General features: G+C 36.1%; 2 protein-coding genes across 5 annotated transcripts in view; one reads left to right on the forward strand and one right to left on the reverse strand.

The window, feature by feature from the left end:
* The first annotated feature begins 85 nt into the window (after positions 1–85).
* On the forward strand, positions 86–10,164 carry afg3l1 (AFG3-like AAA ATPase 1). The gene is made up of 15 exons (XM_056386643.1): positions 86–388; positions 1,834–1,918; positions 2,538–2,626; positions 2,884–3,033; positions 3,180–3,251; positions 3,647–3,771; positions 4,309–4,579; positions 4,835–4,972; positions 5,055–5,208; positions 5,295–5,402; positions 5,882–6,007; positions 6,156–6,382; positions 6,469–6,669; positions 6,760–6,954; positions 7,517–10,164. The coding sequence occupies exons 1-15, from the start codon at positions 257–259 to the stop codon at positions 7,742–7,744; spliced, it is 2,301 nt and encodes a 766-aa protein (XP_056242618.1). The 5' UTR covers positions 86–256; the 3' UTR covers positions 7,745–10,164.
* LOC130175933 (voltage-dependent calcium channel subunit alpha-2/delta-4-like) overlaps positions 10,165–23,294 on the reverse strand; it is a 118,797-nt gene continuing 105,667 nt past the window's right edge. For all 4 annotated transcript variants that reach the window (XM_056386642.1, XM_056386640.1, XM_056386641.1 and 1 more), the window contains 2 exons: positions 12,193–12,272; positions 10,165–11,355 (listed from right to left, as the gene is read on the reverse strand). In XM_056386642.1, coding sequence (XP_056242617.1) covers positions 11,257–11,355; positions 12,193–12,272 — 179 coding nt within the window. In that variant the 3' untranslated portion in view covers positions 10,165–11,256. The remainder of the gene's footprint in view (positions 11,356–12,192; positions 12,273–23,294) is intronic.

Genomic DNA, 23,294 nt, shown 5'->3' on the forward strand with positions numbered 1-23,294 from the left:
TGTAGTGAAATAGTGTTTTGTAGCTAAATAATTTTTCATAATTATTATATTTTTTAAATTTCCAAACAATAATTTCGTACAGGCATTTGCAGAGACAGTCTCCTGGGCCTTTACATCATCCTCCCGTTGACATTTCTCACAGTTGCTCTTATTCAATAACATTTGCGCCAGCTACACAATGAAGTTCGCTGGAGGGAACTAAGCAAAAAAAAGTTAGTGTTTTTGACTAAAAGGTTGGGCTGGTGGCAGAGGGAGGATGTCTCAGCTGCTGAGGCTTCTCTCGGCGGCCGCGCTGCCTCTCTGTCGGGCTGGAGGAGCCCGGGCACGGCTCTCCGCGGTGACGGCAAGACGGTTCTTCTCAGCCGGATACCTGAGCTCCGCCGCCCCGGTAAGTGAAGATGGAAGTTTTTAGGAATAATAGCTGTGTAAAAAAAAAAAAAAGAAGAAGAAAAAATTAGTCCGTGAGGGACGTAATGGTCCAAATATCTTCTTCACGTGGGATGGAGGTTAGATTTAAACTGAAATTTGTTTGTCTAGACGAACGGATATCTAGCTAGCCCGACGGCGTGCTAAATCTGATTGCAGAACCATCCAGTTCAGGGGTCGTTTGTGTATTAACAAGATAACATACCATCTAAAAATCTACTTCAGACCTGCTCTGCTTTATACTTTTTCCACTCTTTAATTCAGCATTAGTACGATCCAATAAAATCCAATAAAAATAATCTTTAACGAGAAGAAATCGACTTTTTTTCCTGTCTGAAAACACTGCTAGCCGCTAGCTAACATTAGTGCACGGACAACGCTAGGTGATGTAACCGTTAGCTGTTTTTTAAAGGATCAAGTATCGGTAACATACTACTTCTTTTATCAGCAGATGTCACACATACGTGGGATTGTTCTACACCATTGTTGACGGAGGGATTAGCTAGCAGTAGCTAATACTGTAATTAGTCATTAAAAAAAGCTACAAATAGCTCCTGAGCTGCAGACTAATTGATTAATCAACAACTATTTTTGGTAATGAATTATTAGTTTCAGTGGCAGACGTTTCAACCCCTCAAATGAAAACCAGCAAATATTTGACACACTTGACGCTTTTCTTTACCATATTTGACGGATCAAATAAAACAAGCTGTTGAAATAGATTACTTTGGATTTTAACAATCCTTTTTACACTACTATTTATACACTAATACACTGTTGTCAAATGGCATCAGACTTATCAAAAATCATTCCATTCTGTTGTCTCCTTAGTTTTATATAGATACATGTATATTCGTAGTCACATGGTCACATGGTCACATGGCCAGTTACACATTTAAAGGGTCATTGGTAGTTATTAATGTTCATCCATCTCCTTAAGACAGTTTCAGTGTAAGTGACGAAGGGTTAAATCCACAGTGCCTGCTCCACTATAATGGGTTTTCTAATGTTTAACTGAAGCTGAAATGAGAGGAGGACAAATGAATGGGTATTTTCCAGAGTTGTATTGTTTCTAGTACAAAATTCCCTCCTTGTGTTAGTCTCCTTCTACTGCAGCTCAAAGCGCAATAAAGAAAAGTGGGTTGTCTGACTCATGCCTTAAATTAGCTTTCTGTGTACATACGGGCATGTGAGTATAGTTTATCACAGCATTGAATTTGTTTAATATGTTTTCAAAATAGCTGTTGAACCAGGTTTCCTACTTAGTTTTGTCACGCTGATCCCTACATCTGCATTATTGCACTGATCACAGAGACTAATGCAGTGAAGGTCAGGTGACCCTCAGTGTGTGGTCGCAAAGCCATATACCACTATCTGTACTAACAGGGGTTCTGGGGTCTTTTCCAGAACGTCTGTCGGACTCCGGCTAACTTCCTGTTGTGTCGCAGATTCCAGCCGACTCAGCGGCGACTGTACTCCGCTGAACCCAAAGGTGAGAGCTGCTGGGTGTACGTTTTCATGTGGTTATTATTTTCTCATTTTATTGCGGCATACATTACGTTTGACTCGGACGATTATTGTATTTTCATCATTTTAAATGTGATTTTGCATCTGTTTGTTATATGGAGATTCATGCCAATATTGATTTAAAACATATCGCTCAGCCCTGATGTGCGTTCAGTGTCACTTTCTCTTAGTTGATTTAATACAAATTCTCATAGTTTTTACCTGCATTCATCACCACTCAGGATATTATTGAATCAGTTCAGCAGCTTCAGTCGCTCGTATTTACCTCCAGACAGCAGCAGAAACACCTGGAGGCATAATAGAAATATAATCTGCAAATAAAGCAGTTTAAATGCTGTGATGTTTAATAAATAAATCAAGCAAAGATTTGAAATATTGACGTTTTCCATGCCCTCAGGATGTTGGATGTGACGCTCTGCTGCTGGTGTAACAGGGAAAATATCATGTAACAGCAGCATCAGTTTAGGAAATAACTCGCTCTTAAATAATTATTTCACTGGAAGCCGAGCTGAGATGAAACCTGATACTGGGATGGAAACGAGGGAATGAATCCTGGTTGTAATAAAACCGTGTTTGAGTTTCAGATGGAGGAGGAGGAGGAGGAGGAAGATCAGGAGGAGGGAAGAGAGGAGGAGCAGGTGGAGGAAAAGACTGGTGGAGCCGAATGCAGAAGGTTTGTCACAATTCAAACTGACATCACAAAGTATGATGAACACACACATATTTGAATATAGAAATTCTTATAAGCTGTTTAAAGACTTCTTCTGTGTAGTTCAACTAAAATAAAAAAACAGCTATAATAATGGAAACCAAGACGACTCGTGTAATTGTCAGCTGTGTAGCAGACGTCCCGTGTGTCCTCATCACCGTAACGTCTTTATAACCTGTTCCTGACTTCAACACCTGCGTCTCCTCTCTGCTGCTCCTCAGGGCGACTTCCCCTGGGACGAGAAGGATTTCCGTTACATGGCGATCACCGTGGCCGGAGTCGGTTCAGCTCTGCTCTATTTCTACTTCAGAGACAACGGCAGAGAGATCAGCTGGAAGGACTTCGTCCACCGATACCTGGGCAGAGGCTTGGTGAGGGGAATCATGGGACATTTATACCAGGACACACTGGATTCACACCAGACACTCCTGTAGTTACTAACACGCCTCAGCTGGAAAAAGAAAACTTAATTTTTAAGAATATAATTGTAATATTTCTAATACTTTTGTCTGTCCAGGTGGATCGGCTGGAGGTCATCAACAAACAATACGTCAGAGTCATCCTGATGCCGGGAGCCGACGCTGATGCGGTGAGAAGAAACAAACGACACTGAATCTTATTTGATCATCTCTTAAAGAGAATATGTAAAAAATCAAACTTTTACCTAATTTTCACAGTTTTTTGCTGCTGTAATGAAATTTAGCGTATTTGTCAGTATCTGCTGCATTTTGATGACTGAGGAATGATCCTGTGGAATCAGTTTGGAAATGGGCTTTTTGATACCACGCACTCGGTAAAGCTTTATAAGATGCTTTTGTTTACTCTTGGTGTTTTTGAATCGTCAGTTTAAATAAAATGTAACATTCTCTTTATTAAAATTTGACTTTATTTCAGTCTGTAAATAATTAAACAAAAGTAAAGATTTTCCAGAGGCTGAAAAGGCGTTAGCTGACGTCAGACAGTAACACGATGTCATGTGTGCAGAGCTACGTCTGGTTCAACATCGGCAGCGTGGACACGTTCGAGAGGAACCTGGAGACGGCGCACATGGAGCTCGGCCTGGAGCCGTCGCACCGAGCCACCGTCGTCTACAGCACCGAGAGCGACGGGTGAGTTTAACAGCCGTTTTTCCTCATCGGTGCGCCGTACAGCTCGGGTGTAAGGAGGGAGCGTCAAGCTGTCCGGTTGTGATCCGGACACCTGATGTTAATGCCAGGTGCTAACAGGGACGCAGACTCGCACTCTCGCCCGTCAGTCATTTCCTCTGACGGTTTCAGTCTCTCTGAGTTTTTCAGCTGTGATTCGTGGCTGTTTGACATATTTTCTCCCTGGTTCATTTTTGCGGTTAAGACGTCGGAGGCGCTTTGAACTCATCATGAGTTTATTTTCTCTGTGGCAGAAAGAGGCGTCACAGCAGCCTTCAGAAACTCGTGCTGAACTCTTCGTTAGCTGCTCATTAGCTGCGAGCACTGTTGAGCTGGAGCCGTCTTGTTCTCGATTAATTAGACGTCCCAAAATTTCTCAATCTTAATTTCCTGAAAAAAAAAAGTATTGTCTTATACGTCACATAAAGCAGTTAGTGAGTTTCTTTAATGCTTTGACATTTTCCCCATCTGCTGTGTGACGTTTCCTCCTCGTCCTCGCAGCTCTTTTCTGATGAGCATGCTCCCCACTCTGCTGCTGATTGGCTTCCTGCTCTTCACCCTGCGGCGAGGACCGATGGGAGGAGGAGCCGGCGGCGGGAGGGGCGGGCCCTTCAGCATGGGCGAGTCCACGGCCAAAATGATGAAGGACAGCATCGACGTGAAGTTCAAGGACGTGGCCGGCTGCGAGGAGGCCAAAGTGGAGATCCTGGAGTTCGTCAACTTCCTGAAGAACCCACAGCAGTACCAGGACCTCGGAGCCAAGATCCCCAAGGTACAGAACAGAACACAATCTTATCCAGAGCGCAGAGAAAACATTTTCAAATGTACAAAAGTCTAAAAATAAAGACCAGAACTTGGATAATCAGGTTTTTAGATCTTTGCTTCAACAAAATTCAGAACTATGGAAAAAAATCAAAGTAAAGACGAATTAAATGATTGATTTTTTTCCTTCTCTCCCAAATGTTTGAGACAATGAAACGACATGGTGGTAGTATAAACGACTGTCCTGCTGTGTGTGGTATCCCAGGGTGCCGTGCTGTCCGGTCCTCCTGGGACGGGGAAGACTCTGCTGGCCAAAGCCACAGCCGGAGAGGCCAACGTCCCCTTCATCACCGTCAACGGCTCCGAGTTCCTGGAGATGTTTGTGGGCGTGGGTCCGGCCCGGGTGAGTGAAGGGGAACATCTGTCCAGTGTGTGTGCTCTCTGAGAACCAGATGTTGTGTTGACCGACTCCTCTCCCCCTGAAGGTGAGGGACATGTTTACCTTGGCGAGGAAGAACGCCCCCTGCATCCTCTTCATCGATGAGATCGACGCCGTGGGGAGGAAGAGGGGAGGGGGGAACTTCGGAGGTCAGAGCGAGCAGGAGAACACGCTGAACCAGCTGCTGGTGGAGATGGACGGTACGCTGCAGAACAGCTGGAGTCCGATGATTCAGGCTGGACCGTGGAAGTCTGATGTTTCATGTCTTCGCCTCCTGTGTTTTCAGGTTTCAACACGGCCACTAACGTGGTCGTCCTGGCCGGAACCAACAGACCCGACATCCTGGATCCTGCTCTGATGAGACCGGGACGCTTCGACAGACAGATCTACATAGGTAAACCTCAACACATGGTTTTCCTGTCAGTTTTGGAGACAGACAGTTTAGTTTAGGGACTTGAGGGAATTACAGACAGAAGATGGTCCGACCCAGGGACACGCTGCCCGGGTCATAACAGCCCCAACCAATCGGCTGTCAGATCGCCCCCACATCCATGTCATACAACCTGACACCATCACCTCCACCAGAGTTTTCGTTCTTGAAGTTACAAACGTTCACCTGTGTAATTATATTTAATTAATAATAAGCTCTTGAATGATGAGTTTGTTTCACAATAATAAAACCACGTGGTGGAAAAGTGCTGATGATCACATGTGATTTATTAATATGATAATAAAAAACTTTGTTTATGAAGCACTTTTCCAAAACAACAACAACAACATAGTAAAAGAAGCGAAACCACAAGACGGATAAAACCGACAGGAATAAACAACAATCGTTTAAAAACGCTGCAAATGTCTCCCGTCTCTTCTCAGGTCCTCCGGACATCAAGGGGAGGGCGTCCATCTTTAAAGTCCACCTCCGACCAATCAAACTGGACCCCAACCTGGACAAAGACGCTCTCGCCAGGAAGATGGCCGCAGCTACACCTGGATTCACGGGTCTGTAACACCCGAGTCGGTCAGATCGTCACCTTCAGAAATATTTCTGTGAAGTTTCAGACGCTGAAACAGACGAACAGAAACGAGAGTGAAATGAAAAGAAGGTAAAATAACACGAGGTCGTTGTTTCTCCCTGTGAACCAATCAGGAGCCGACATCGCCAACGTCTGCAACGAGGCGGCTCTGATCGCCGCCAGACACCTGGACCCGTCCGTCAACGGCAAACACTTCGAGCACGCCATCGACCGTGTCATCGGAGGTCTGGAGAAGAAGACTCAGGTCCTGCAGCCCACAGAGAAGAAGACTGTAGCGTATCACGAGGCCGGTCACGCCATCGTGGGCTGGTTCCTGCAGCACGCCGACCCCCTGCTGAAGGTACGACACACTCTTGTGCGTGTACAGAACACCTGGAGTCATTACATCACACCTGCAGATGTTACCTGTGCCGTCTGTGTGTGCAGGTGTCGATCATCCCGCGGGGGAAGGGTCTGGGTTACGCTCAGTACCTGCCCAGAGAGCAGTACCTGTACAGCCGGGAGCAGCTGTTCGACAGGATGTGTATGATGCTGGGGGGCCGCGTGGCCGAGCAGGTCTTCTTCGACCGGATCACCACCGGCGCTCAGGATGACCTGAAGAAGGTCACGCAGTCGGCGTACGCTCAGGTAAGCGCAGCACACCTGCAGGCTCTGCTTCGGGTCTCTGTCATTCTTTTTTCCCGCCGTGACGCCTCGTTCTCCTCCTCCCTCCCCCAGGTGGTGCAGTTTGGGATGAGCGACAAGGTGGGGCAGGTGTCGTTCGATCTGCCCCGGCAGGGCGAGATGGTGATGGAGAAGCCGTACAGCGAGGCGACGGCGGAGCTGATCGACGGCGAGGTCAGAGGGCTGGTGGACCGAGCGTACGAGCGCACGCTGCAGCTCATCAGGGAGAAGAAGGAGCTGGTGGAGATGGTGAGACTCGAACACGCCACCTGCTCGTAGGCGTTCAGGCGTTTTCAGGGCTGTGGGAGGCGTGTTATTTCACTCCACAATTCAAGACATAAACGGGGCATTTACTGCACATCACTCTTCACTCTACGTTTGTCCGTCTTTTTGTTTTGGCCAAACTTCCCCACAAACATCTTAAAGGTTTCATCTCAGACATTTGTCTCTACAACAGCTGCAGGTTTTAAATTCAAACGTCTTTATTTATGTTCCTTTGTCCCCGGGAGCAGAGCGAGAAATTCTAAGGTAAAAGATATTTTTATTGCATTATTCTTATTAATCTTAGACCAGTGTGACTGAAAAAGGTTTTAAAAGTTCAAGTTCCTCACTGAGAGGTGGATAAACTAATGAAAGATCTGCTGAAACGGTGAAAGAAGCTTTTGATTTCCTTCACACCTTTATTACTGTTCACCATTCATCTATCACTTTATACAAATGATGATGAACAACACACACGCTGAAGAGAAACACCTGTATCCCAGAGGAAAAGAGAAGTGACCTCAGTGTTGTGTCCTGATTTGCTCCTCAGGTGGGGAAGCGCCTCCTGGAGAAGGAGGTCCTGGACAAGGCGGACATGTTGGAGCTGCTGGGCCCGCGGCCGTTCGAGGAGAAGTCGACGTACGAGGAGTTCGTGGAGGGGACTGGGAGTTTCGAGGAGGACACCAGTTTGCCGGAGGGCCTCCGAGACTGGAACCAGGAGAGGGGGGCGGAGGCCGAGGAGGCGGCGCCGGCTCAAGACAAACAGCAGGCTGTGTAGCGCCGCCGCCGCTCGGGGGGGGGGCGGGACTCGGATGAGACAAACGAACGCTTCACGTCCCAGCTGCAAAAAAACTGAACTCAGTGCTGCCCCGGCTCTACAGAGCCCGGGAGGGGCTGCGGGGGGGGTTCTTTTATAAATGACTTCCACAGATTAGTAATTCACACCCTCAGTTTGTTTTGGCTCCTTCAGGTTAATAATTCAAACTCAAATTATTAACTTGATGCCCTGAAATCACCAGCAGCTTCATCCCATTAGTCCCACAGCTGCTCTGTGTGAGTGTGGGTTTGATTTAAAGTTGGGGCTGAGATCACCTCGATCCATTTCAGGTTTCTGGGACAAAAAGAAAAAAAAGTCAATTATGTTTGTAGATGACAGATTTGAGATCAGATCTTCCTCCTGAGAACCTCCGGGCTGCACAACCTCCGGTTAAATGTAGAGTTCACTTTTATTTATCCAGAAACGCTTCACTGAGGAACCTGCTCCGAAACGCCTTAACGCTCGTCCAACCGGAGACGGCAGAGCAGATTTTAATCTTCCTGCATTGAATGTAAATGAAGCTCATTTACAGCCTGTGAACAGACTGATTTATCTTTGTATTTATTTCTGCTCTGTGATGGACGTCTGCCTCTCTGCCAACGAGGAAGAAAAGGGGTGAAAATTTGCAGCTGAATTTAAAAACATTTTTACAGGTTAAAATATTTTGAGTGTGAATTTTTTTTTTTTTGTTTGTTTCCTGTTTTTACAAGATTTCAAAGTAAGTGCAGAAGTTTTCCTGCATTAACTCGTGTCAGCCCACAGCTCCTCGGTAACCGTCACTTTGGATTTATTTCACGCCGACACACGTCGACGCGTAAATGTTTGTATAAATTCTGTGAGTTAACGAATCGTCCAGAAGCTGCTTCGTCATCGGCCCGGTGGCTGATGGGTAACGTCTAGTTCTCTGAAGGATTTCTGCTGCTAATTTTTAAAGGAAAAATCCCCCTAAAAAAAGAGCCATTTATAACATCTTCAGGCCAAATGAATGCAGCTCATCCTCAGCACTGATCCCTCTGTGTTGCAGAGTAAAGTTGCTTTATTTATGTTTCATTTTTTCTATTTTTATCAGCTGCTCTTCTGAACAGAGTGAAACCAATTAAACTTCTCGGCCTGACGTCACTTCTGCCTCCACGCCACCTCATCCTCCAGACAGGGTTAGAAACATATCAGATGTTTCATTAGAAAACAAATCCATCTTTTATTACAGCGGAGTTCCTCCCTGTATGGAAGATAAAACATGTCCAGATATGTGAAATTGAGTTTTTGAAGAAGAAAAAAAAAAAAAAAAAGATCTTTGCATTTAAATGATTTTGTAAGAGAAGGAAAAAAAAACCCACAAACATTTTCATCACATTTGAGGTTTAAATTTAAGTAAAAATGTTGGAAATCACTGGTGGAAGTAGAAGCAGTTCAGACTAAAAAGAAAAGACAAACATTATTGATAACTGTATCTATAGGGAGATTGTTTTTCTTAATGATGTCACAGTATCGTCGTTACTGCAGCCGTCCAGCAGGCGGCGACCTCGCTGCGCAGCTGCAGGAGGGTTCGACTGACGCGTCAACAAACTGATGTTTAACAGCTGCTGAACCTGGATGAACGTCAGCCTGGTTTTTTACTGTCACATGAGAAGATGAACGCAGCTTGAATCAACCGAACCCTCCTGTAGGTACGTCAGCTGTGTTTCAGACCTCACTGACAGGAAGTGCATTACTACAGAGACATGGATGTGTACATGTATCACCTGTAACTTTCTGCTGAAGTAAATGAACACAACTCATAAAGTCAGAAATATGTGATTTTTTTTTTATATCAGAATTGCAAAAAGCAGTTTTAATTAACTTTTTCAAATTGGGTCATATCCTTATTAATGTGTCTTGGTGGTGGTTTAGCTTCTCACCTGACTCCAGTGATGAACAGGTGCACGTCAGGGGGTGTGGTTATCAGAGAGAACAACCAATGACACCCACCAATGATGTCGGGTGTGTCAGGTCAGTGAAACTGCTGCTGCTAAATGTGAATTTAATCATTTCTCCTATATAAAAATATATACAAATTTACTTGTAGTTTGACTTTATATAGAAAATATATATAAAATAAAAATTCAAAACCTAATTATTTCCCTCAGATTGTTCAGACACAATCAAGAAACTTTATTGGTTGTTTGAGGGAAACTTGCCTCAAAATTTCTGACTTTACAAGTTGACAAGAAACACTTGAACGCACCGTTAAGTATTTCTGACATGGGGGGGGCGGGGACCTGGTGATGATGCTGTGGAGGTAGGACTATAAAGACTTGACATGTCCTCATGTACAAACTCAGTCTCTGTTGTGTAAAAGACGCTTGGTGCTCCACGTGAAAATAAACTGAATGAAAAACAAATGGAAGTGAAAAAATGTTTATTTATTCATGTTTTTTTGTTTGTTTTGGATTCAGGCCAATTTTCTCATCTTTAACCAACTAAAGCCAAAAAACTTCCTGAGATTTCTGAGAACTTTACCTGAAAGATTCTGTTCTCCAGGGAAAGTTTCCAAAAGATTTGCTGAAAATACGAGACCTGTAAAAGTGAATGTTACCGGATATTGTACTTTAAATGTGTTGGATGTGAAGTTCTCGATTCCTGTCTAGTGGAACCTGAAGTGTAACGTCTCTCCAGCTGTTGTTTAGTTTATTTAGCTGCTGATGTTTAGTAGAGAAATGAACTCACTGTTCATAGCTGTGCACTCAACAAAAAAACAAACGGTTCATTTGAAAATAATTCGCATTTTGTTCTGTTACAAAATAATGGTTCAGCTTCAGTCAAACTGAACCCCAGCTTTATTTTAAAGTAATCACATTGAATTTAGACCCTGCACCTCAGTGAGCGACACAGTTTAGGTCTCTTAAACATTTGGCTTCAGTTTGTTAAAAATCTAAAATGTGATATTTCTGTTTTCTGTTGACAACGTCGTGTTTAAAGCTGTTTTTCCTACGTCTGAAGAGTTGTGTTAAATCACTTGAATGTAAAACTCTACTCATACACAAGATTTCTGTATCAAAAAAAAGCTACAAAGATGCTACATTCTTGTTTTAAATGTAATGGCAACATTTCTCCAAACAGAAGCTGCACTGTTTACACCTGTCCACCGGGGGGTGGGGGTGGGGGGGGCACCGAGAGTCCCCTCCCCTCGAGAGTTTGCCCGGGGCTTCATCAGGATGAGGACTCCTCAGAGCTTTTCCTCCCTGTTCAGGAACGAGTCTAAATCCGTTTTTTAAAAAATCAAATAGCCCTTTATCTGCGCCGCAGAGAGACTGAAGCTCGTCTGAGCAGCAGGAAACAAAAGATGTCCCGTCGTCTCTCGTGGTGAGTAAAAAAAAGAAGAAGAATAAATCCCTTGGCTACATGCTCTGCTTTCTCATTAGAAGTCTTTCTTCTTCTTTAAATCCTGGCTCCGGCTCCCCTCTGAGCTTCCCGATTGGTGGGTTGGTCCTGGTTTATGTCCACCGGTGAACCAATGAGACGAGCAGAGAGCTGGAGAAGAGGGAAATCGACAGGGAGATGGCCGACGCCCCTCCACATTCCTTTGCATCTTCCTGTTGAGGTTTAATATATTGGTTCATATCAGTATACATGAAAACATGCATCATCAGTAGAGGATATATATCTATCAGCTTTTAAATAAATACACTTTCACTAGTTCATGTGTTATCAGGTTAATATTACAACAGTTAATTATTGATTTAATATGATTTATTTTTTGGAGGTGTGAGATCATTCTTCTCCAGCTCTTTTTAAGTTGAAGTGTAAAGTCCTACGTTCAATATTAGCTGGTCTCAAACTGCTGATTCAGGTTCCACCATTAAAACTTAAAGGTCTCCTCCAGTGTAAAGGTTTCTGTCCATGTGTAGTGTCATTATAGATCAGGTCTAGCTTCTATATTAATACTGTGAAAGTATCAAAGCCTCAGTCCACAGAGAAATGCACACAGCCTGTATTCAGAAACTGAGCCTTAAAACCAGCCGTCAGGACTTCTGGAACTTTGTGATGTCACAACAAAGCAGTCACCAAGCCCCGCCCACCTGGACCCACCATCCAAACCTTGCAGGATTTACCTGAAATCTGCTATATTTTTATTGGATTGGTCAGAAAACAGTCAGCCAATCAGAACAGAGGCTCAGAGCCTCCTCTCTTTAAAAGGGGGATTTAAATAAAGTTTTCGGATTTTTGTTATTTTAAGTGTATTGTTTTACATTTATGTAATGTTGTAACCAAGTTAAATGTTTGTATGTAAATGGGAAGTGACATCATGTTTCTAGGAGGAGATTATTTCTAATGTGTCCACTGTTTATAAGGCTTTGTTCAAAATAGTTCATTGCATTCATCATGTGTTCATCATGTGTTCACCATGATCCCTCAGTCACGGCACTGACCTTTGGGTGGTAGGCGTGGCAGGACTCCGGACGTCGCCGCACCTTCTGGGATTTCATCCTGTTGCACTTCACGGTGGCATTATGTTCACTGGTGTCAAGGAGAACAGACTGCAGCAGAGGATGGATGTTTCTGATCCTAGTTCTGACACAAAAATCAATTTTTCCAAATGAACAGTCTGTTAATTTCTATCTGAGTGTTTATAAGTAAATAAAACTGAAATATAAGCTCAGTCTTTGTCTTTCATTTATGCGTTTGGTGATTTTTTTCAAACAACATCGCAGTGATAAAATCAGGGTTTGACCATTGGTGGTCCAGACATGTACTAGGTTAAGACTGTTTATGCCTTACTATACTATGACGTTTTTGTGACTTTTTATGCCTTAGTATACAATGACGTTTTTGTGACTTTTCATGCCTTAGTATACAATGACGTTTTTATGACTTTTTATGCCTTACTATATTATGACTTTTTTATGACTTTTTATGCCTTACTATATTATGACTTTTTATGCCTTAGTATACAATGACGTTTTTGTGACTTTTTATGCCTTACTATATTATGACTTTTTTATGACTTTTTATGCCTTACTATATTATGACTTTTTTATGACTTTTTATGCCTTACTATACTATGACGATTTTGTGACTTTTTATGCCTTACTATATTATGACTTTTTTATGACTTTTTATGCCTTACTATACTATGACTTTTTATGCCTTACTATATTATGCCTTTTTATGCCTTACTATACTATGACTTTTTTATGACTTTTTATGCCTTACTATACAATGAAGTTTTTATGACTTTTTATGCCTTACTATATTATGCCTTTTAATGCCTTACTATACTATGACTTTTTTATGACTTTTTATGCCTTACTATACAATGATGTTTTTATGACTTTTTATGCCTTACTATACTGTGACTTTTTTATGACTTTTTATGCCTTACTATACTATGACTTTTTATGACTTTTTATGCCTTACTATACTATGACTTTTTATGCCTTACTATACTATGACGTTTTTGTGACTTTTTATGCCTTAAAATACAATGACGTTTTTATGACTTTTTATGCCTTACTATACTATGACTTTTTATGCCTTAGTATACTATGACGTTTTTATGACTTTTTATGCCTTACTATACTATGACTTTTTTATGACTTTCTATGCCTTGCTATACTATGACTTTTCATGCCTTACTATACTATGACTTTTTATGCCGTACTATACTATGACTTTTTATGCCTTACTATACAATAACGTTTTTACGACTTTTTATGCCTTACTATACTATGACTTTTTATGCCTTCGTATACTATGACGTTTTTGTGACTTTTTATGCCTTACTATACAATGACATTTTTATGACTTTTTATGCCTCACTATACAATGACATTTTTATGACTTTTTATGCCTTACTATACAATGACGTTTTTGTGACTTTTTATGCCTTACTATACAATGACGTTTTTATGACTTTTTATGCCTTACTATACTATGACTTTTTATGCCTTAGTATACTATGACGTTTTTATGACTTTTTATGCCTTACTATATTATGGATTTTTTTATGACTTTTTATGCCTTACTATACTATGACTTTTTATGCCTTAGTATACTATGACATTTTTATGACTTTTTATGCCTTAGTATACTATGACATTTTTATGACTTTTTATGCCTTACTATACTATGGCTTTTTATGCCTTAGTATACTATGACGTTTTTATGACTTTTTGTGCCTTACTATATTATGACTTTTTTATGACTTTTTATGCCTTACTATACTATGACTTTTTATGCCTTAGTATACTATGACGTTTTTATGACTTTTTATGCCTTACTATACTATGACTTTTTATGCCTTACTATACTATGACTTTTTATGCCTTAGTATACTATGACATTTTTATGACTTTTTATGCCTTACTATACTATGACTTTTTATGCCTTTTTATGCCTTACTATACTATGACTTTTTATGCCTTAGTATACTATGACGTTTTTATGACTTTTTATGCCTTACTATATTATGGATTTTTTTATGACTTTTTATGCCTTACTATACTATGACTTTTTATGCCTTAGTATACTATGACGTTTTTATGACTTTTTGTGCCTTACTATATTATGACTTTTTATGACTTTTTATGCCTTACTATACTATGGCTTTTTATGCCTTAGTATACTATGACGTTTTTATGACTTTTTGTGCCTTACTATATTATGACTTTTTATGACTTTTTATGCCTTACTATACTATGGCTTTTTATGCCTTAGTATACTATGACATTTTTATGACTTTTTATGCCTTACTATACTATGGCTTTTTATGCCTTAGTATACTATGACGTTTTTATGACTTTTTGTGCCTTACTATATTATGACTTTTTTATGACTTTTTATGCCTTACTATACTATGACTTTTTATGCCTTACTATACTATGACTTTTTATGCCTTAGTATACTATGATGTTTTTATGACTTTTTATGCCTTACTATATTATGACGTTTTTATGACTTTTTATGCCTTACTATACTATGACTTTTTTATGACTTTTTATGCCTTACTATATTATGATTTTTTTATGACTTTTTATGCCTTACTATACTATGACTTTTTATGCCTTAGTATACTATGACGTTTTTATGACTTTTTATGCCTTAGTATAATATGACGTTTTTGTGACTTTTTATGCCTTACTATACAATGACGTTTTTATGACTTTTTATGCCTTACTATACTATGACTTTTTATGCCTTAGTATACTATGACGTTTTTATGACTTTTTATGCCTTACTATATTATGACTTTTTTATGACTTTTTATGCCTTACTATACTATGACTTTTTATGCCTTACTATACAATGACGTTTTTGTGACTTTTTATGCCTTACTATACAATGACGTTTTTATGACTTTTTATGCCTTACTATACTATGACTTTTTATGCCTTGGTATACTATGACGTTTTTATGACTTTTTATGCCTTACTATACTATGACTTTTTATGCCTTAGTATACTATGACATTTTTGTGACTTTTTATGCCTTACTATACAATGACATTTTTATGACTTTTTATGCCTTACTATACTATGACTTTTTATGCCTTAGTATACTATGATGTTTTTATGACATTTAATGCCTTACTATATTATGACGTTTTTATGACTTTTTATGCCTTACTATACAATGACGTTTTTATGACTTTTTATGCCTTACTATATTATGATTTTTTTATGACTTTTTATGCCTTACTATACTATGACTTTTTATGCCTTAGTATACTATGACTTTTTATGACTTTTTATGCCTTAGTATAATATGACGTTTTTGTGACTTTTTATGCCTTACTATACAATGACGTTTTTATGACTTTTTATGCCTTACTATACTATGGCTTTTTATGCCTTACTATACTATGACGTTTTTTTGACTTTTAATGACTTACTATACTATGACTTTTTATGCCTTACTATACTATGAATTTTTATGACTTTTTATGCCTTATTATATTATGATTTTTTTATGACTTTTTATGCCTTACTATACTATGACTTCTTATGCCTTAGTATACTATGACATTTTTATGACTTTTTATGCCTTATTATATTATGACTTTTTTATGACTTTTTATGCCTTACTATACTATGACTTTTTATGCCTAAGTATACTATGACATTTTTATGACTTACTATAATATGACTTTTTTGTGACTTTTTATGCCTTACTATACTATGACTTTTTATGCCTTACTATACTATGACTTTTTATGCCTTACTATACTATGACGTTTTTGTGACTTTTTATGCCTTACTATACTATGAATTTTTATGCCTTAGTATACTATGACGTTTTTATGACTTTTTATGCCTTATTATATTATGATTTTTTTATGACTTTTTATGCCTTACTATACTAAGACTTTTTATGCCTAAGTATACTATGACATTTTTATGACTTACTATACTATGACTTTTTTGTGACTTTTTATGCCTTACTATACTATGACTTTTTATGCCTTACTATACTATGACGTTTTTGTGACTTTTTATGCCTTACTATACAATGATGTTTTTATGACTTTTTATGCCTTACTATACTATGACTTTTTTATGACTTTCTATGCCTTGCTATACTATGACTTTTTATGCCTTTTTATGCCTTACTATACAATAACGTTTTTATGAATTTTTATGCCTTACTATACTATGACTTTTTATGCCTTAGTATACTATGATATTTTTATGACTTTTTATGCCTTACTATACTATGACTTTTTATGCTTAGTATACTATGATGTTTTTATGACTTTTTATATGCCTTACTATACTATGACTTTTTTATGACTTTCTATGCCTTGCTATACTATGACTTTTCATGCCTTACTATACTATGACTTTTTATGCCGTACTATACTATGACTTTTTATGCCTTACTATACAATGACGTTTTTACGACTTTTTATGCATTACTATACTATGACTTTTTATGCCTTCGTATACTATGACGTTTTTATGACTTTTTATGCCTTACTATACTATGACGTTTTTGTGACTTTTTATGCCTTACTATACTATGAATTTTTATGCCTTAGTATACTATGACGTTTTTATGACTTTTTATGCCTTATTATATTATGATTTTTTTATGACTTTTTATGCCTTACTATACTAAGACTTTTTATGCCTAAGTATACTATGACATTTTTATGACTTACTATACTATGACTTTTTTGTGACTTTTTATGCCTTACTATACTATGACTTTTTATGCCTTACTATACTATGACGTTTTTGTGACTTTTTATGCCTTACTATACAATGATGTTTTTATGACTTTTTATGCCTTACTATACTATGACTTTTTATGCCTTAGTATACTATGACGTTTTTATGACTTTTTATGCCTTACTATATTATGACTTTTTTATGACTTTTTATGCCTTACCATACTATGACTTTTTATGCCTTACTATACAATGACGTTTTTATGACTTTTTATGCCTTACTATACTATGACTTTTTATGCCTTAGTATACTATGATATTTTTATGACTTTTTATGCCTTACTATACTATGGCTTTTTATGCCTTAGTATACTATGACGTTTTTATGACTTTTTATGCCTTACTATACTATGACTTTTTTATGACTTTCTATGCCTTGCTATACTATGACTTTTCATGCCTTACTATACTATGACTTTTTATGCCGTACTATACTATGACTTTTTATGCCTTACTATACAATGACGTTTTTACGACTTTTTATGCATTACTATACTATGACTTTTTATGCCTTCGTATTCTATGACGTTTTTATGACTTTTTATGCCGTACTATACTATGACTTTTTATGCTTTACTATACAATGACGTTTTTACGACTTTTTATGCATTACTATACTATGACTTTTTATGCCTTACTATACTATGGCTTTTTATGCCTTAGTATACTACGACGTTTTTATGACTTTTTATGCCTTACTATATTATGACTTTTTTATGACTTTCTATGCCTTGCTATACTATGACTTTTCATGCCTTACTATACTATGACTTTTTATGCCTTACTATACTATGACTTTTTATGCCTTACTATACAATAACGTTTTTACGACTTTTTATGCCTTACTATACTATGACTTTTTATGCCTTCGTATACTATGACGTTTTTATGACTTTTTATGCCTTACTATACTATGACGTTTTTATGACTTTTTATGCCTTACTATACTATGACTTTTTATGCCTTAGTATACTATGACATTTTTGTGACTTTTTATGCCTTACTATACAATGACATTTTTATGACTTTTTATGCCTTACTATACTATGACTTTTTATGCCTTAGTATACTATGATGTTTTTATGACTTTTTATGCCTTACTATATTATGACGTTTTTATGACTTTTTATGCCTTACTATACTATGACTTTTTATGACTTTTTATGCCTTACTATATTATGATTTTTTTATGACTTTTTATGCCTTACTATACTATGACTTTTTATGCCTTAGTATACTATGACTTTTTATGACTTTTTATGCCTTAGTATAATATGACGTTTTTGTGACTTTTTATGCCTTACTATACAATGACGTTTTTATGACTTTTTATGCCTTACTATACTATGACTTTTTATGCCTTAGTATACTATGACGTTTTTATGACTTTTTATGCCTTACTATATTATGACTTTTTATGACTTTTTATGCCTTACTATACTATGACTTTTTATGCCTTACTATACAATGACGTTTTTGTGACTTTTATGCCTTACTATACAATGACGTTTTTATGACTTTTTATGCCTTACTATACTATGACTTTTTATGCCTTGGTATACTATGACGTTTTTATGACTTTTTATGCCTTACTATACTATGACTTTTTATGCCTTAGTATACTATGACATTTTTGTGACTTTTTATGCCTTACTATACAATGACATTTTTATGACTTTTTATGCCTTACTATACTATGACTTTTTATGCCTTAGTATACTATGATGTTTTTATGACTTTTAATGCCTTACTATATTATGACGTTTTTATGACTTTTTATGCCTTACTATACAATGACGTTTTTATGACTTTTTATGCCTTACTATATTATGATTTTTTTATGACTTTTTATGCCTTACTATACTATGACTTTTTATGCCTTAGTATACTATGACTTTTTATGACTTTTTATGCCTTAGTATAATATGACGTTTTTGTGACTTTTTATGCCTTACTATACAATGACGTTTTTATGACTTTTTATGCCTTACTATACTATGGCTTTTTATGCCTTACTATACTATGACGTTTTTTTGACTTTTAATGACTTACTATACTATGACTTTTTATGCCTTACTATACTATGAATTTTTATGACTTTTTATGCCTTATTATATTATGATTTTTTTATGACTTTTTATGCCTTACTATACTATGACTTCTTATGCCTTAGTATACTATGACATTTTTATGACTTTTTATGCCTTATTATATTATGACTTTTTTATGACTTTTTATGCCTTACTATACTATGACTTTTTATGCCTAAGTATACTATGACATTTTTATGACTTACTATAATATGACTTTTTTGTGACTTTTTATGCCTTACTATACTATGACTTTTTATGCCTTACTATACTATGACTTTTTATGCCTTACTATACTATGACGTTTTTGTGACTTTTTATGCCTTACTATACTATGAATTTTTATGCCTTAGTATACTATGACGTTTTTATGACTTTTTATGCCTTATTATATTATGATTTTTTTATGACTTTTTATGCCTTACTATACTAAGACTTTTTTATGCCTAAGTATACTATGACATTTTTATGACTTACTATACTATGACTTTTTTGTGACTTTTTACGCCTTACTATACTATGACTTTTTATGCCTTACTATACTATGACGTTTTTGTGACTTTTTATGCCTTACTATACAATGATGTTTTTATGACTTTTTATGCCTTACTATACTATGACTTTTTTATGACTTTCTATGCCTTGCTATACTATGACTTTTTATGCCTTTTTATGCCTTACTATACAATAACGTTTTTATGAATTTTTATGCCTTACTATACTATGACTTTTTATGCCTTAGTATACTATGATATTTTTATGACTTTTTATGCCTTACTATACTATGGCTTTTTATGCCTTAGTATACTATGATGTTTTTATGACTTTTTATGCCTTACTATACTATGACTTTTTTATGACTTTCTATGCCTTGCTATACTATGACTTTTCATGCCTTACTATACTATGACTTTTTATGCCGTACTATACTATGACTTTTTATGCCTTACTATACAATGACGTTTTTACGACTTTTTATGCATTACTATACTATGACTTTTTATGCCTTCGTATACTATGACGTTTTTATGACTTTTTATGCCTTACTATACTATGACGTTTTTGTGACTTTTTATGCCTTACTATACAATGACATTTTTATGACTTTTTATGCCTTACTATACTATGACTTTTTATGCCTTACTATACTATGACTTTTTATGCCTTAGTATACTACGACGTTTTTATGACTTTTTATGCCTTACTATATTATGACTTTTTTATGACTTTCTATGCCTTGCTATACTATGACTTTTCATGCCTTACTATACTATGACTTTTTATGCCTTTTTATGCCTTACTATACTATGACTTTTTATGCCTTACTATACAATAACGTTTTTACGACTTTTTATGCCTTACTATACAATAACGTTTTTACGACTTTTTATGCCTTACTATACTATGACTTTTTATGCCTTCGTATACTATGACGTTTTTATGACTTTTTATGCCTTACTATACTATGACGTTTTTATGACTTTTTATGCCTTACTATACTATGACTTTTTATGCCTTAGTATACTATGACATTTTTGTGACTTTTTATGCCTTACTATACAATGACATTTTTATGACTTTTTATGCCTTACTATACTATGACTTTTTATGCCTTAGTATACTATGATGTTTTTATGACTTTTTATGCCTTACTATATTATGACTTTTTTATGACTTTTTATGCCTTACTATACTATGACTTTTTATGCCTTACTATACTATGACGTTTTTATGACTTTTTATGCCTTACTATACAATGACGTTTTTATGACTTTTTATGCCTTACTATATTATGATTTTTTTATGACTTTTTATGCCTTACTATACTATGACTTTTTATGCCTTACTATACTATGACGTTTTTGTGACTTTTTATGCCTTACTATACAATGACGTTTTTATGACTTTTTATGCCTTACTATACTATGACTTTTTATGCCTTAGTATACTATGACGTTTTTATGACTTTTTATGCCTTACTATATTATGACTTTTTTATGACTTTTTATGCCTTACTATACTATGACTTTTTATGCCTTACTATACAATGACGTTTTTGTGACTTTTATGCCTTACTATACTATGGCTTTTTATGCCTTAGTATACTATGACATTTTTATGACTTTTTATGCCTTACTATATTATGACTTTTTTATGACGTTTTATGTCTTACTATACTATGACTTTTTATGCCTTACTATACTATGACGTTTTTTTGACTTTTAATGACTTACTATACTATGACTTTTTATGCCTTACTATACTATGACTTTTTATGCCTTAGTGTACTATGACGTTTTTATGACTTTTTATGCCTTGCTATATTATGACTTTTTTATGACTTTTTATGCCTTACCATACTATGACTTTTAATGCCTTACTATACAATGACGTTTTTATGACTTTTTATGCCTTACTATACTATGACTTTTTATGCCTTAGTATAATATGACGTTTTTATTACTTTTTATTCCTTACTATATTATGACTTTTTTATGACGTTTTATGTCTTACTATACTATGACTTTTTATGCCTTACTATACAATGACATTTTTATGACTTTTTATGCCTTACTATACTTTGACTTTTTATGCCTTACTATACTATGACGTTTTTGTGACTTTTAATGCCTTAATATACAATGACGTTTTTATGAGTTTTTATGCCTTAGTATACTATGACTTTTTATGCCTTACTATACAATGATGTTTTTATGACTTTTTATGCCTTACTATACTATGACTTTTTATGCCTTAGTATACTATGACGTTTTTATGACTTTTTATGCCTTATTATATTATGACTTTTTTATGACTTTTTATGCCTTACTATATTATGACTTTTTTTATGACTTTTTATGCCTTACTATATTATGACTTTTTTATGACTTATTATGCCTTACTATATTATGACTTTTTTATGACTTTTTATGCCTTACTATACTATGACTTTTTATGCCTTTTTATGCCTTAGTATAATATGACGTTTTTGTGACTTTTTATGCCTTACTATACAAAGACGTTTTTATGACTTTTTATGCCTTACTATACTATGACTTTTTATGCCTTAGTGTACTATGACGTTTTTATGACTTTTTATGCCTTACTATATTATGACTTTTTTATGACTTTTTATGCCTTACTATACTATGACTTTTTATGCCTTACTATACAATGACGTTTTTGTGACTTTTTATGCCTTACTATACAATGACGTTTTTATGACTTTTTATGCCTTACTATACTATGACTTTTTATGCCTTAGTATACTATGACGTTTTTATGACTTTTTATGCCTTACTATATTATGACTTTTTTATGACTTTTTATGCCTTACTATACTATGACTTTCTATGCCTTGCTATACTATGACTTTTCATGCCTTACTATACTATGACTTTTTATGCCTTACTATACTATGACTTTTTATGCCTTACTATACTATGACGTTTTTGTGACTTTTTATGCCTTACTATACTATGACTTTTTATGCCTTACTATACTATGACGTTTTTGTGACTTTTTATGCCTTACTATACTATGAATTTTTATGCCTAAGTATACTATGACATTTTTATGACTTTTTTTGCCTTACTATATGATGATTTTTTAATGACTTTTTATGCCTTACTATACTATGACTTTTTATGCCTTAGTATACTATGACGTTTTTATGACTTTTTATGCCTTATTATATTATGACTTTTTTATGACTTTTTATGCCTTACTACACTATGACTTTTTATGCCTAAGTATACTATGACATTTTTATGACTTACTATACTATGACTTTTTTGTGACTTTTTATGCCTTACTATACTATGACGTTTTTGTGACTTTTTATGCCTTACTATACTATGAATTTTTATGCCTAAGTATACTATGACGTTTTTGTGACTTTTTATGCCTTACTATACAATGACGTTTTTATGACTTTTTATGCCTTACTATACTATGACTTTTTATGCCTTAGTATACTATGACGTTTTTATGACTTTTTATGCCTTACTATACTATGACTTTTTTATGACTTTCTATGCCTTGCTATACTATGACTTTTTATGCCTTACTATACTATGACTTTTTATGCCTTACTATACTATGACTTTTTATGCCTTACTATACTATGACGTTTTTGTGACTTTTTATGCCTTACTATACTATGAATTTTTATGCCTTACTATACTATGAATTTTTATGACTTTTTATGCCT

The sequence above is a fragment of the Seriola aureovittata genome, chromosome 10 (genome assembly GCF_021018895.1).
Source record: "Seriola aureovittata isolate HTS-2021-v1 ecotype China chromosome 10, ASM2101889v1, whole genome shotgun sequence".
NCBI lineage: Eukaryota > Metazoa > Chordata > Actinopteri > Carangiformes > Carangidae > Seriola > Seriola aureovittata.

Bases quoted from the DNA above. Each gene is read 5' to 3' on its own strand.
- afg3l1 (XM_056386643.1), top strand. From the start codon at position 257: ATGTCTCAGCTGCTGAGGCTTCTCTCGGCGGCCGCGCTGCCTCTCTGT. The intron at 3,252-3,646 runs GTGAGAAGAAAC...TCATGTGTGCAG, and splicing joins CGGGAGCCGACGCTGATGCG to AGCTACGTCTGGTTCAACAT. The intron at 6,955-7,516 runs GTGAGACTCGAA...TTTGCTCCTCAG, and splicing joins AGAAGGAGCTGGTGGAGATG to GTGGGGAAGCGCCTCCTGGA.